Source organism: Staurois parvus, unplaced genomic scaffold (assembly GCF_062004578.1).
Source record: "Staurois parvus isolate SC_StPar_1 unplaced genomic scaffold, SC_StPar_1.0 ptg000471l, whole genome shotgun sequence".
Lineage (NCBI taxonomy): Eukaryota > Metazoa > Chordata > Amphibia > Anura > Ranidae > Staurois > Staurois parvus.
In genome coordinates, this window is record NW_028318267.1 from 424085 (window position 1) to 438786 (window position 14702).

The 14702-nt window shown below is 46.2% G+C and overlaps 1 protein-coding gene across 7 annotated transcripts in view; it reads left to right on the forward strand.

Annotated features, from left to right (window-relative positions):
- Positions 1–14702, forward strand: part of NMI (N-myc and STAT interactor) — a 116669-nt gene that overhangs the window by 80593 nt on the left and 21374 nt on the right. For 5 of the 7 annotated variants that reach the window (XM_089689358.1, XM_089689362.1, XM_089689357.1 and 2 more), the window contains 2 exons: positions 8523–8568; positions 11025–11183. In XM_089689358.1, coding sequence (XP_089545484.1) covers positions 8533–8568; positions 11025–11183 — 195 coding nt within the window. In that variant the 5' untranslated portion in view covers positions 8523–8532. Of the gene's footprint in view, positions 1–5214; positions 5305–6123; positions 6231–8522; positions 8569–11024; positions 11184–14702 lie in introns of those variants that run through there. The other 2 variants (XM_089689363.1, XM_089689361.1) reach the window with 2 other exon arrangements.

Here is a 14702-nt window from a genome sequence, read left to right on the forward strand (position 1 = left end):
GACTGTCCACCCAAAGTGTGGAGAGACTCACGTTTGTGAAAATGAATCAGGCGTGGATTAGTCTGGATTTCAAACCACCAGTTCCTGACACAACTGACTAAATCCGCCATGAATCATGCCCCAAACATGTTATTATTTTTAACATAGGCCTCTGTATGGCCTTCAATTTAAGCTGCTTACGCTTCGCCACTCTGCCATGGGCCCCTGTACCGCCTCCTCTTGCTGCTGCCAGGTCCAGAGTGTGTCATGGGTCCCTGTACGGCCTCCCATTGCTGCTGTCTCCATCGCCACACTCTGCCATGTGCCACTTTCAGGTCTCCTCACACTGCTGGTGTGTTCCATTTTGTCATAGGGTGCTGGCACCCTACCCTGGTACCGACTCCTCATGCTGCTGCCAGGCCCGTAATCTGTCATGGGCCCCTGTACCGCCTCCTCATGCTGCTGCCAGGTCCAGAGTGTGTCATGGGTCCCTGTACGGCCTCCCATTGCTGCTGCCAGGCCCGTAATCTGCCATGGGCCCCCGTACCGACTCCTCATGCTGCTGCCAGGCCCGTAATCTGTCATGGGCCCCTGTACCGCCTCCTCATGCTGCTGCCAGGTCCAGAGTGTGTCATGGGTCCCTGTACGGCCTCCCATTGCTGCTGTCTCCATCGCCACACTCTGCCACGTGCCACTTTCAGGTCTCCTCACACTGCTGGTGGGTTCCATTTTGTCATAGGGTGCTGGCAGATTACGGGCCTCCCATTGCTGCTGCCAGGCCCGTAATCTGCCATGGGCCCCCGTACCGACTCCTCATGCTGCTGCCAGGCCCGTAATCTGTCATGGGCCCCTGTACCGCCTCCTCATGCTGCTGCCAGGTCCAGAGTGTGTCATGGGTCCCTGTACGGCCTCCCATTGCTGCTGTCTCCATCGCCACACTCTGCCATGTGCCACTTTCAGGTCTCCTCACACTGCTGGTGGGTTCCATTTTGTCATAGGGTGCTGGCAGATTACGGGCCTCCCATTGCTGCTGCCAGGCCCGTAATCTGCCATGGGCCCCCGTACCGACTCCTCATGCTGCTGCCAGGCCCGTAATCTGTCATGGGCCCCTGTACCGCCTCCTCATGCTGCTGCCAGGTCCAGAGTGTGTCATGGGTCCCTGTACGGCCTCCCATTGCTGCTGTCTCCATCGCCACACTCTGCCATGTGCCACTTTCAGGTCTCCTCACACTGCTGGTGGGTTCCATTTTGTCATAGGGTGCTGGCAGATTACGGGCCTCCCATTGCTGCTGCCAGGCCCGTAATCTGCCATGGGCCCCCGTACCGACTCCTCATGCTGCTGCCAGGCCCATAATCTGTCATGGGCCCCTGTACCGCCTCCTCATGCTGCTGCCAGGTCCAGAGTGTGTCATGGGTCCCTGTACGGCCTCCCATTGCTGCTGTCTCCATCGCCACACTCTGCCATGTGCCACTTTCAGGTCTCCTCACACTGCTGGTGGGTTCCATTTTGTCATAGGGTGCTGGCAGATTATGGGCCTCCCATTGCTGCTGCCAGGCCCGTAATCTACCATGGGCCCCCGTACCGACTCCTCATGCTGCTGCCAGGCCCGTAATCTGTCATGGGCCCCTGTACCGCCTCCTCATGCTGCTGCCAGGTCCAGAGTGTGTCATGGGTCCCTGTACGGCCTCCCATTGCTGCTGCCAGGCCCGTAATCTGCCATGGGCCCCCGTACCGACTCCTCATGCTGCTGCCAGGCCCGTAATCTGTCATGGGCCCCTGTACCGCCTCCTCATGCTGCTGCCAGGTCCAGAGTGTGTCATGGGTCCCTGTACGGCCTCCCATTGCTGCTGTCTCCATCGCCACACTCTGCCATGTGCCACTTTCAGGTCTCCTCACACTGCTGGTGGGTTCCATTTTTTCATAGGGTGCTGTATGGCCTCCCATTGCTGCTGCCTCCACCGCCACACTGTGGCTCCACACTCTGGTTTTGGCCCCGTGACTGCCCAAATGAGTGAAGTGTGCGTTGATTCTAAGATCGACGGCACTCATCTGCATGTCATACTGACTGACAGTATTATTTCTCTTCCCCAGCAGACTCCAAGGGCATTTAAATTAAAGGTACAGTGTTCTGCACTAATATAAAGGCTCTCTGAAGCCTAGAAACACCCTTTTTATAAGTTAAATTCGCAGCGAATATATTCGACTCGAATCAAATTTATTCCACGAATTCGCCGAATCAGCCAAATCGAATTTTTGAATAATTCGCTCATCTCTAATCCTGACCAATAAATCAAATCTTTCTTACACAGGTTAGTAAGAATAGGGGTCAGAAGGGGGAGGGAGCATTTTTAAGATTAGTTAGCTTTATCCTGGAATTCTGCTTCAATTGCAGATCCTTCCACCTTTCAGTGGGACCATTCCTGCAGGAGAAGCAGAGACTGGGCAAGTGATACCTTAAAGCTGAATTGTAGGAATAATTTTATTGTAGTCTATCTTGGACTTATGTAAGAATGCATCTCTCATACCAGAATGATCCCAGCAAATTACTGTAGTTGTTGAGTGGGTGCCCTTCTGCATAGTAACCAGAAGGGCCAGCCACCATTCAGAGAACACCTCATATTTTTTTCAATGAATAAAAGCATTCGCTGATTGGATAAGGTGGAGATTATGATATCACTACCTTTCCACCTTGTCCAATCAGAGAATGCCTTGTATTCACTGAAAAAAAATACAAGGTGCTCTCTAGATGTCAGCAGTGCCAAGTGAACACACCCCTACTTTGCAGAAAGGCAGCCACTTGGCACTGGACCTAGAAGACTTCTTGTACCGCTGTAGTAGTGGTGACTACTTCAGTGATTTGCAGATTCCGCAGCAATCGCTCAGTATGTTCTAAGCTGGACCAATGTAACTATGCCATAAAATTATAAATACATTTCAGCTTTAAGGAGAATATTTGTTCTTTTGGACTACATAATGAAAATTTTCTTTGTATTCCACAAGTAAAAGATAGGTTAAAGTCCAGATGGGAGGACAATTTGGAAAGCTGTAGTAAACAGATAATGAAGATTTTGTGGGAACACTATAACCAGGATCGCAATACGTATATAAACGTTGTGGTCTTCAAGTGGTTTACTGGGGCTATGGCTGAAGAAATCAGCCACAACTCTGGTATCTTTTTTTTTTTTCAGACGGCTGGCTTTCTCATGAAAGCGGTCCTAGTGGCTCTCGAACCGCTGGATCACTTTCCGTAGTGGCAGAAGGGGATATCCCCCCCCCCCTCCTGTTGCTCGCCAGTGTTTCTTGGGCTTGTCGTTAACTCCGGCCTCCCCGACAAATGATCCGATGGTGCAGCCCTGCCAAGATGGCGGCGATGAAAGATTCTATGGTCTTGGATCTCTTCCGTCATGATGGAGGACCGGAGCGACATCATGATGTCACATCCAGGTGGCGGCGGAAGTAAACTATTTTTTTCTTTTTTAAAGCGAAAGTTCAAAAGACATTTTTTTAAAACATATTTTGCTTTTAGGGTAAATAGAGGTTTGGGATCTTTTTTACCCAGATCTCTTCTTAAAGAGGACCTGTCATGCATATTTTTATTGCAAGGGATGTTTACATTACTTGTAATAGGAATAAAAGTGATTTAAAAAAATTAAAGGGACAGTGTAAAAAGAAAAAAAAAAATTCACAGCGCCCCATCCCACCGTGCTCGCGAAGAAGCGAACCCATACGTAAATTGCGCAAAGATTGTTAGAGCGAGAACAATAATTCTAGCACTAGATCTCCTCTGTAACTCTAAACAGGTAACCTGTAAACATTTTTAAAGCATTGCCTATGGAGGTTTTTTCAGTATTGTAGTTTGTCGCCATTTCACAAGCGTATGCAATTTTAAAGCGTGACATGTTAGGTATCCATTTTCTCGCTGTAACATCCTCTTGCTTATTTTACAAAAAATTGGGGTATATATTCTTTTTTTTTGTTATTCACTAAAGTGTATTTTTTTTTTAAAAACTGTGTTTGAAAAGCTGCTGTGCAAAAACCATATGACATAAAAAATTGCAACAATCGCCATTTCATTTTCTAGGGGGTCTTTGCTAAAAATATATATATAATGTTTGGGGTTTTCTAGTAATTTTCTAGCAAAAAATACTGATTTAAACTTGTAAACAAAACATAATAGAAAATGCTTGGTCTTCAAGTGGAAGTAAAGTCCATTTTTTTAACTTGTACCTTAGGTACAGTGAATATCTGCTAAACTTGCACCGTTTAGGAAATATTCACACGGGATGTAGCCGGTGACATCACCATGTGCGGACGCTCTAAAGGACCTGCATACTCTTGCCATACCTTCAGAGCTCCGTGTATGCTGGGCCAATGACGTCATGGGGGGGTGTGAGGCGGTGGAGCTGTCTGATGGTGGGAGTCAACGTCAAGTGCGGATCTCTCTCTTTTTTTTTTTTTCTTTGGGTCTGTGGTCGGTGTTCACTGTGATTAACGTTAGATCTACTACAGGAGACATTTTATGTTTTGTGTTTTTACTCACTTTTAACACTTTTTCAGTGAATGAATAGGAGTACTATGTATCCCCTAATCATTCACATAAGAGGGGCGGGATATGTTAAAGGGGGCTTCCAGCTTCCAATAAGTCCCTTGCCCACAGACCCCCACAACCACAGCCAAGGGTTGTGGGGAAGAGGCCCTTGTCCTCATCAACAAGGGGACAAGGTGCTTTGGGAAGGGAGCTCCACCTGCCCTAAAGCACCTCCCCTCCATGTTGAGGGCATGTGGCCTGATATGGTTCAGGAGGTGGATAAGGGTCTAATATGGATTTTGAGGGGACCCCACGCTGGGTTTTTTTTTACATGTTGGTGTGGGGTTCCCCTTAAAATCCATACCAGACCTGAAAAGCCTGGTATGGATTGTGGGGGAACTCCATGCTGTTTTTTTTTTTCTTCTCAATTTTTCATTGCCTGCAATTCTTTTGTTTACATTCAGCTGATGAGTCATTGGTTGTTAAGGATGTAGCAGCCACCGGCTCCTTAACAACCATGACCCTCGGCATTAAATTACTACAAGTTTTCACTACAAAAATACCGCATTTCTTCTTAAAATAGTCATGTGGTATTTTAGTTGCATTTTCTACTGCATTGAAAAAATGTCTTTGAAAATCTCTAATCAATATTTTACCACATTTCTTACCGCTTGTGAATGGAGATCATTGCTTGATTTATAAAGCACTTTTCACCAACTTGACTCCAAGATCCATAAAGCTGAACCAGCAATTAAAAGGAACCTGACACTTTACTCATTCAGGGTGACACACTCAGGTATGCCCGTCAATTTTTCAAGTGGACCTGATCCTGAAAATGACTGCATGCTTTTCCATTTTTCTGAAGTATGATGGTTTAGAGGTAGTCTAATGTGAATGGGCGTAAGTTTGCTTTAATCTGGCTGCTTATAGATTCGCCATGGGTCCGGAAAGCTTGGATTTGTAAAATCAGAAAAAAACTTAATAGGATGGGTGTGACAAAAGTGACATCTGTCCTGTTCTGCTCCAGTTCACCATAGGACCTGTTCATGGATCCTCTGCTGATTGGATTGGATGGTACCCAGGTGAAAGGGGCCTTAAGGTACTGTCAGCTCTGGTAATGATCAGAGATTTAATTCAATGTTCTAAACATTTCACTTAGTTGTATTATAAATTACAGGTCAACTTAGTCAAGAAAAGAAGTGATAAAACTGCCAATTGCAACTTAGCCCAGCTCCATCAAACGTAGGCCCCTGACTGATTTCAACAACATTAAACTTGAGGTGATTGTAGCCGTATTAGTGCATTTGCGACAGAAACAACTGAATACTGTCTGTTATACTTTTTTTATTTGCACTAACATATAATTTTGAGGACAAGCTTTCGGGGAGTGTCCCCTTCTTCAAGGTCCAAGCAGTACTGCTTGGACCTTGAAGAAGGGGACACTCCCCGAGAGCTTGTCCTCAAAATTATATGTTAGTGCAAATAAAAAAAGTATCACGAACAGTACTCAACAACAATAAAAAATTCTTGCTTTTCCTCCCACACCCTCCCCCATCTGAAGGCAGCAATGTCAGCATTGAACGCAGCTGCAGGCTAAACAGAAACTGAAAGTTAGTGAAGCCATTTACATTTTTTAGTTTCTATTCTTGGGAGCAGCCAAGAAGCAGGAAGCCATTCACGACAGAAGTCGTCTTTTTGCTTCCAAAGTCAGACCTATAATCCGTGAGTACGCTATCAGTCTATAGGGGATAACAGTATATAGGGACTTTTAGCTTCTATGTCTTACAAGAACTTTGTGTTTTTTCTTTGCTTCCTCTATATCTGCTCGTCTCTTCCTGCCTTTTGTAATTTTTGCTTAGAAACCTTTGCATGGGCTCCTAACTTCTAATAGGAACTTTTAATCCCAGCTGTCTTTCTTTCCTCCTTGGTTGTCCTTTTTTTTTTGTCTGATGTATCGATTTCTATAAAAATATGTACAATTTACCTACCAAAAGTGTTCCACTGCGCTAAACCTTTCACCCAACCTCTGTTAATATAAGTTATTAAATTTTTTTTATTTTGAGAAGCCAGAGGTGTATCTTACATGCTTTGTGCTAAAAGTAGGGTTGCCACCTGTCTGGGATTCACAAGGACAGTCCGGGTTTTGAATCATGTGTTCAGGTTTCAGTCCACCTGAAACCCAGACATATACCATACCGCTGTGCACGGTGGGAGGAAAATGGCATATGGTAGAGCTGCTCCACCTACAAACTCCACCCCCCCAACCTTGGCTCTCACTTCCCGGCATGCAGCAACTCCCACCTGGTAAACCAATCTAATGGGAGTCCTTAAGGGACGGGGGGGGGCACTCTGATATATATTGAGACTCCCAGGGGCGGACTGACAACTCATGGGGCCCCCAGGCAATAGGGGATCATGGGGCCCCTGTGTCCTTGCCCAATCTCAAAAAAGCCTATGAAAAAGGTACCAGGGGTATTTCATGGGGCCCTCTACTGACCCCGGGCCCTCGGGCAGTGCCCGAGTTTCCAAATGGTCAGTCCGCCCCTGGAGACTCCTGATCTAATGGGGGGGGGGTCTCTAAGGGGGAGTGCTGATATAAGGGGACTCTGATCTATTGGGGGGTCTGTAAGGGGGATCCTGATGTAAGGTGGCTCTGATATAAAGGGGGGAAATCTCTAAGGGGGGGTGTTTTTATAAGGAGACTCTGATCTATCGGGGGTCTGTAAGGAGGGAATCCTGATATAAGGTGGCTCTGATATAATGGGAGGGGGGATCCCTAAGGGGGGTGTTGATATAAGGAGACTCTGATCTAAAGAGGGGTATTAAGGAAAGGGGGGGTGCTGATATAATGAGATGGGGGGGTCTCTGATGGGGGTCCTGATATGACAGGACCCTGATTTATTGGGGGCTACCGATATAAAGGGACTCTCCTCTAATTGACTATCTCTAATCTAAGGGGGGCACTGATATGACGGGGCTCTGATCTGGTGGGGGGTCTTTAATCTTTCTTGTGCGGGTGGGGGGATGATATGGTATGTCACCAGTTGGGTAATCCACACAGTGTTTGGTGACTGTCACCGCAAGAACACACAGAAAACAATTGTTTCCTATGTGTCCTGTTCACACTGCAGCTCAGCCAATGAACGTGTACGTTGTACGCTTCACATAAAATGTTTACAAAACAAAAAAAAAGGGGATCCGTGTGCCACACTGGGCAAATGGAATCCCCCAACAAAAAATGTGTAAGCATTGGGTGTCGGCAAAAATCCCCTCCCTCTTCCCCCAAAACATTGAGCTCTAATCTGAATGCTTACTCCCAACCATAAATTCCCTTTGCAAGCCAAAATTCTCCCCAAACAAATATTCCCCCCTTTCCCCTCTCCATCCCTGCTGAAATCACCAACCCAGCACAATCTTTGCTCCCGCAAACCCCCTCTCAGCTCAAATCCTCTCCCTCCCAAATCCACCCTCCGAGCACAAAACCTCTACCCCTCAAATTCCCCCCCTGAGCATAAATCCTCTCTCCCTCTCCAAATCCCCTTTCCTAGCAGAAATTCTTCCTCAAAAGTTTCATTTTCTAGCACAAATCCCCCCCAATCATCCCTATTAGCACAAATCCCCCCCCAATTCCCCTTCCTAACACAAATCCCCTCTCTTAGTACAAATCCTCTCCCTCCATCCCCCCTCCCAGCACAAATACCTGCAAATCACCCCTTGTACATCAACCTAGCACAAATCTCCCCCCCTCCTAGTGCGAATCCTCTTCTCCCTCCCCCTCCTAGCACAAATACTCTCATCCTCAGCACAAATGTTTGTTGCTCTGAAGCTGCTGTCACTACTCATGCCAGCTTGTAGGTAGAAACTTTCCATGCAGTGCACCCCCCCACCTCACATAATACCACAGCGCCCGGGCAGCAGCCCCTCCTGCTTATACTAATGTGATACACTTTACATTATATACTGATATGATACTTTATTATCAAAATTACTGTATTATTCATTTTATCGTTTCAGTAAAGTGAACATGGAGAAATTACAAGAAGAATTAGCGCAATTGAAGGTATTTTTTTAAAATTTATATCTAGGGTTTGTGATTTTATTTGTGTTCATCGGTATGCATAATCACTTTTCTAAAACTTAAAGCTAAGCCAATGTTAGATTAACCCCTTGACGCCGAGCGTATGCAAATATGCAGCCTCTCGGGGGCTGGGCCTTGACGCCGAGCAGCCGCATATTTGCGCACCATTTGAAAACACATATGTGCTGAGAGCGCATGCCCTGCATGCTCCCAGCATTTATGTCGGTGTCTCATGGAAGGGCCCCGATCTCCCCTTGCGATTGGGACCTTTTCCGATCATGCGACAGCGAATCACGGCGGTCACATGACCCTAATACCCCACCCTACCTCCCGACATCTGAAACCCCTTAAAGGGCCGGGAGGCGCCGGTGTGAAAAGGTTAAGTAGCATGTGTAAATGGTCTGGTTTTATGGGCCTGGCAAAATTGTCAGATTTTCAGTCAATTCTTAAATGGTCAGTCCACCTAAAGGCTCATGTATACTAGGTGTTTAGACCCCGTGTGTGAGGCTCATGCAAAATGTCTAAAAATTATCCAAAACTTGTATATAAGCCAGCGGGTGGAACAAGCCGGCCTTTTAGTTATACAAAGTCACAGGTTTTCATTGTGCACCAATACGACCTTCTAGCCTCCGGCGTCCTGACAACCAATGACATCATCAGTTGATAAGGAGGATGTCAGCTGTCTGCACAGCATCCTAGTTTGACCCTCCCCTGCCCCACTCCATCAGTGCTAGGGTCACATTAGCTCAGTGATGGAGAAAAACTGAGGGAGAAGAGAAACATTGGAATACTAGTCAGTACCAGTGTGTAAAAGTGTTTTTAGTTTGGAAGAATAAATCACCTCTAACGTTGGGTGTAATACGTGTGTGGATGTTGCTGTGTCATATAAAACTGTTAGAATAGTTTTTCACATTTTAGAATGGGGTGCCTCAAGACTGTCCATAGTTTTAAAGGGTGCCTTGATTGCAAAAAGGTTGAGAAACCCTGCCATAGATGCAGGTACAAACTTATAAACACTGCCATCTACTGGCTGAAGAATACAGGCGTACCTAAGTTTACGAATTTAATGCGTTCTGCGGGACTTTTCATATTGCGAAAAATTTGTTAACCAAAACGTGGTTTCCCACAGGAATGCACTGAAACCCAATTGGTAGAGTGGTAAGCAAGACAAACGCCAATGTAGGCACATACATAATGAGTTAACAAAATTATAAAGAAATAATAGTGGGCAAAGACTCTGGCTCGGGACATGAGAATGTCACGGGCAAGAGTCCTAAAACCCTATTGATACCATCAAAAGAATTGATCATCATCAAACTGGTGAAACAATTACAGACATGAAAGGTATGAAAAATGTTGGTAATTAGTGGAAATATCTAAATTCATATAGACTACCCAAATGATGGACCATTGAGTGTAATTTGAGAAAGGTGGCAGTTCCACTAGAAACCAAAAATGCTTTTTCATAAAACTGAATCCAAAGGCGGATAATCAATCAAAAAATCCGACGCGTTTCGTGGCATGTGACCCACTTGTTCAGGGAAAGAGGAAAAACTGAGCAACAATGCCAGTCGATGATAGCACTCTGTTCAATAGCAGCACCTGATGTACATGAAGATCAGTAGTGATTGGATACACAAAGGGAGATTTTCTGAGCAGCGGGGAGGAAGCCACCAGTCCGAGAATACCTCAGATCAAATTGGGTAGCAAACGCCAAGCCATTGTTCGTTCCAGATGAAAAAAGTATAGTGACCAACTGTTATATGTTGGTGAATAAAGACCTGTCTTGGTTGCTCCTGAGCAGTGAAGAGGCAGAAATGTTAAGGAGGTTAAAAGCAGACAAAAAACAGATGCCCCAGTGTAGTCCCTAGCCCAAGCCCAGCCATCTTCAGAAAAAGCACATGTGCAGTTCCAAAGCCATATTTTGTACTGTCCGTAATTTTACATAAGGTTTGCAACCTTGAATCTTTGTCTGGTAAATTCACAAGCGTGAATATACCCGACCACTCTATCCAAAGCTAAAAAAGGTTTACCTTTAGTTATACACTATACTACCCTATATATAGACTGGTCTCAAATGATTGTATACTTCCTGGATTCAAAAGAGGGTCTCTGTTTCCTTTGAATTTTTCATTATTTTTTAATTTTACGGAAAATGCAGCGGTAGGAGTAAGATTCCATGACACTAGATGAGCCAAGAACAAGGACAGGTCACATAGACGTCCACAAGAGGTTTAAGCAACTCATGGGCATTTTGTCCCTCCTGAGTTCGGCCATTACTACAATATATCTATTAGATAGCGTCACTCTCAAAGAATATTCAGATTTCGACAGGCCTGGCCCAACAGTGAGGTACAATGTTTGACTCTGAAGGTTTGGAGACCTCCATTTTCCAATAATAAATAACTGACAAACACTCTCCTCGTTTTGTTCCTTAGAAACAGTATGATCAAACAAACAAACAGAAAATAGAAAAAAAATTAGAGAAACAAAAAGTGGATGATAAACAAGAGGAATTAGAAAAACAGCTAAATATATTGGAAGAGAAAAAAAAGAAAGTTCAAGAAAATTTGAAAGAACAACAGACACATTTCAAAGTAAGTTAATGGTTTTCTTTGCTTCCTGTTGAATGAATGAATGAAGTTGTTATTAAAAAGTTACTAAACCCACAACAGTAAAATCAGTCTGTATATGCAGTAAAGCATGCTTGTTATACTCACTGTGGAACCTAAGGGGTTAATCCTCTGCATTGTGTAAAAAAAGTTTGAACCTGTCTTCTCTGATCCTCCCCTTCTTCGAATGTCTCCAATATATCTCCTGATAGAACAGAGGCTTGGAGGCAAGCTGCACATGCTTAGTTTGGTGTGTTTTGCTAGAGAGTTTTTCTTTCTTGGGAGAGTGCATGTGATAAGCACAGGACCAGTCAACAATGTCCAATGTCAGGGGTCCTGCATCCACTTAGAGCAGAAAGAAAACTACTCCTACAATCTTTAACCAGTGCTCTGCTGGACACTGATAGAAGTCACAAGGCTGCTCTAACTGGTGATGAGAAATGGTATTTAGCAGTTTATATTTACTACAATAATTGCATTTCCATGTTCTGTGTACTGTGGGAGACCAGATATAGTGAATGCAGGGTCCTGGGTTTAGTAACACTCTAATGACAAAGTGAGAACTGGATGGGGGAAGTCAAGTTACAGCTATGAAACACCATTGAGATTCAAAAGCTTTAAAGTATGGGGAGCTTTTTATTTCTTGACCATTTTTTGTGAGGATAAAGCCAGACGAATTTTATATATGCTGCTTGGCTCCTACCGAACAGGGGCCAAAGCAGCAAATGTTCAGACTTTCATCTGGTCACCCAAACAGTAAAAGTTTGGGATAGTTGGGATGTTTTTTAGTTTTAAATGAACCATTCAGGGCAAAGGTCTTTTTAACAGAACACCCCCCCACCCACAAATCTTCATCTGGTTTGCAGCGCCCTGCCATTTTCTTGCAAAGCCGTTGGTATATAATCAGTATTCCTAGGTGTTGGAAGCATTTATTTCACAGACTTGTGTGTGTGTTTTATTTTGAAATTTTGCTTTTATTGGTTGACCAGTAAGGAGTTTGAAGTCCATTACCTTTTCCCATGCCAATCTTGACATCTGGACAGCAATAATTACTACATCATTACAATATTTTTATCACAAGGAGTGTTAGCTACATACATTTGACTCAGTGTCAGCCTTTTGTAGTCTCTGTGCAGCAGAGCTCAGATTGGGGATGGAGAAGCAGCACAAGGAGACAGTCCAGTGCTCATGTGCTAACAATGGACATACTGATCAGATGAGAGAGAAAAGTGACAGTCGGCTTCTTCTCCTTCCGCTCTCCTGTTGGAGACTGCAGAAGGGACAAGACCTCTGTTACTTAACTGCAGCAGAGCTGTGTAACTCTCAGAACTGGATGGAGAGGAAAGCAAATCAACTGGCAGGTAAACAGTGCCCGTGTAACTATTTCTTCTGTGTATTTACATGAAGTTTAGCGGCATTACACGAGAAAAAAAAAAAATAATATGCCTTATGTGTGCAATAGGTGTTATTGCTCTTTAATGCATAGGACCAAGGGTATGATTTCCAAAGGCGAAGCTCCCAGCATATGATCCCTGCCATTGACATGTGTGGAGAAGTACATACAGGGTATAGAGTAATGAGAGAGTCAGTAGGCACAACACTACCTGCAGGGTGTTTGCATGTTCTCCCTGTGCCTGCGTGGGTTTCCACCCACAATCCAAAGACATGCTGGTAGGTTAATTGGCCCAAGGATGTGTATGAATGAATGTGAGTTAGGGACCTTAGATTGTAAGCTACTTGGGGGTTAGGGACTGATGTGAATGTACAACATATGTAAAGCTCTGTGTAAATGGATATAAGTACTGGTAATATATAAATGTACCCAGGGGCGTATCTGACATGGCATTTGCTTTGGACGGCATTTTACAGGGGAGCAGGGCTGCCCTCACACAGGAGGGACACTATGGGTGTCAGCTGCAGGGCCGCCATCAGGGGGGACCCGATACACAAGCAGGGGCCAGGGGACCGGCTGCAGAAGGGCGGATGCAAGGTTGGGCCCGCTGTCAGTGGGTAAGGCCATAAGGTGCCAGTGGAGGGCCTATGGAGGAGGAAGAAGAAGAAGAGGATGAGGATGGGGGGAGAAGCCAGTCCACTCTTTGTTGCAGCTGCCGCCGGAAAGCGTTCAGCTACCGATCCTAGCACCACATGGAGAAGCTGCATAGGTAAGAGCTTGGAGGATTGGTGCTTCCCCACTTCTGTCCCACGGCGCCCCCCACTTGTCATGCTGCACCCTCCTTTCCCTCTGCCCCCCACCTGTTCCACTTACCACTCCTGCCCCACTTCCCCCCCACCTGTGACCCCCGTCATCATGCTGCCCCCCTCCTGTCCCACTGCCCCCACCTGTCCCACTGCCCCTCTCCTGTCCCATTGTCTCCCTCCTGTCCTGTAGCACCCTGTCACGCTGCCTCCCTCCTGTCCCACTGCCCCCTCCTGTCCTGCACCCCCCCATCATGCTGCCCCCCTCCTGTCCTGTAGCACCCTGTCATGCTGCCTCCCTCCTGTCCCACTGCCCCTTCTTGTCCTGTGACCCCCCCCATCATGCTGCCCCCCAGCTGTCCCACTGCCCCCACCTGTCCCACTGCCCCCCTCCTTTCCCGTTGTCTCCCTCCTGTCCTGTAGCACCCTGTCACGCTGCCTCCCTCCTGTCCCACTGCCCCCTTCTTGTCCTGTGACCCCCCCATCATGCTGCCCCCCAGCTGTCCCGCTGCCCCCACCTGTCCCACTGCCCCCCCCCCTTTCCCGTTGTCTCCCTCCTGTCTTGTAGCACCCTGTCACGCTGCCTCCCTCCTGTCCCACTGCGCCCTCCTGTCCTGCGCCCCCTAATCAAGCTGCCCCCCTCCTGTCATGCTGCCCCCCGCCATGCTGCCCCATCACTCCCCTCCCCTCCTGTCTTGAAAGGGTGGATCCTAAACAGGAAGTGGTAGGACAAATTTAGATGGGGGGGGGGGGGGCGCCTGATTTTAGTCTTGCCTGGCACAGCACAAAATCAAAATACACCACTGAATATACCCATCTCTGGCCATCCCAGTCCTTCCTCTCCATTGCAGACTATACACGGACAGGGCAGAGTAACGTTTTAGACCCTGACTTTTTTCTTCAGCACCTAAACCAAACCCTGTACTCTTGAGTCTTCATGTGCACTGGGCCATAAAGATAATGGTGTGTGTACCCCTAACCAGTGGAGGACATTGGGTCATTGCAAGAACAATTTCTGAGCTTCCCAATAAATTAGATCGCAAATACAATAAACGATTCTCTTTTGTATTTATGGAATGATGTTGGTGGAATCACCTTTGTGATGCTCTGGCCTCTTTCGTGAGTCATGATATGTGGTTGGGGTCAGAGAGACACACTCTGCTTGTTCCCTACCCACATGTAATTGGGGAAAAATACTTCATATATCTCAGTGCCAGGAAGTGAAGTAGGGGCTCATGGCACTGCACCACTTGGAGATTACACACCAGGAACATGGTTAGGGCATCATGAAGACATTCTCAATTTCTC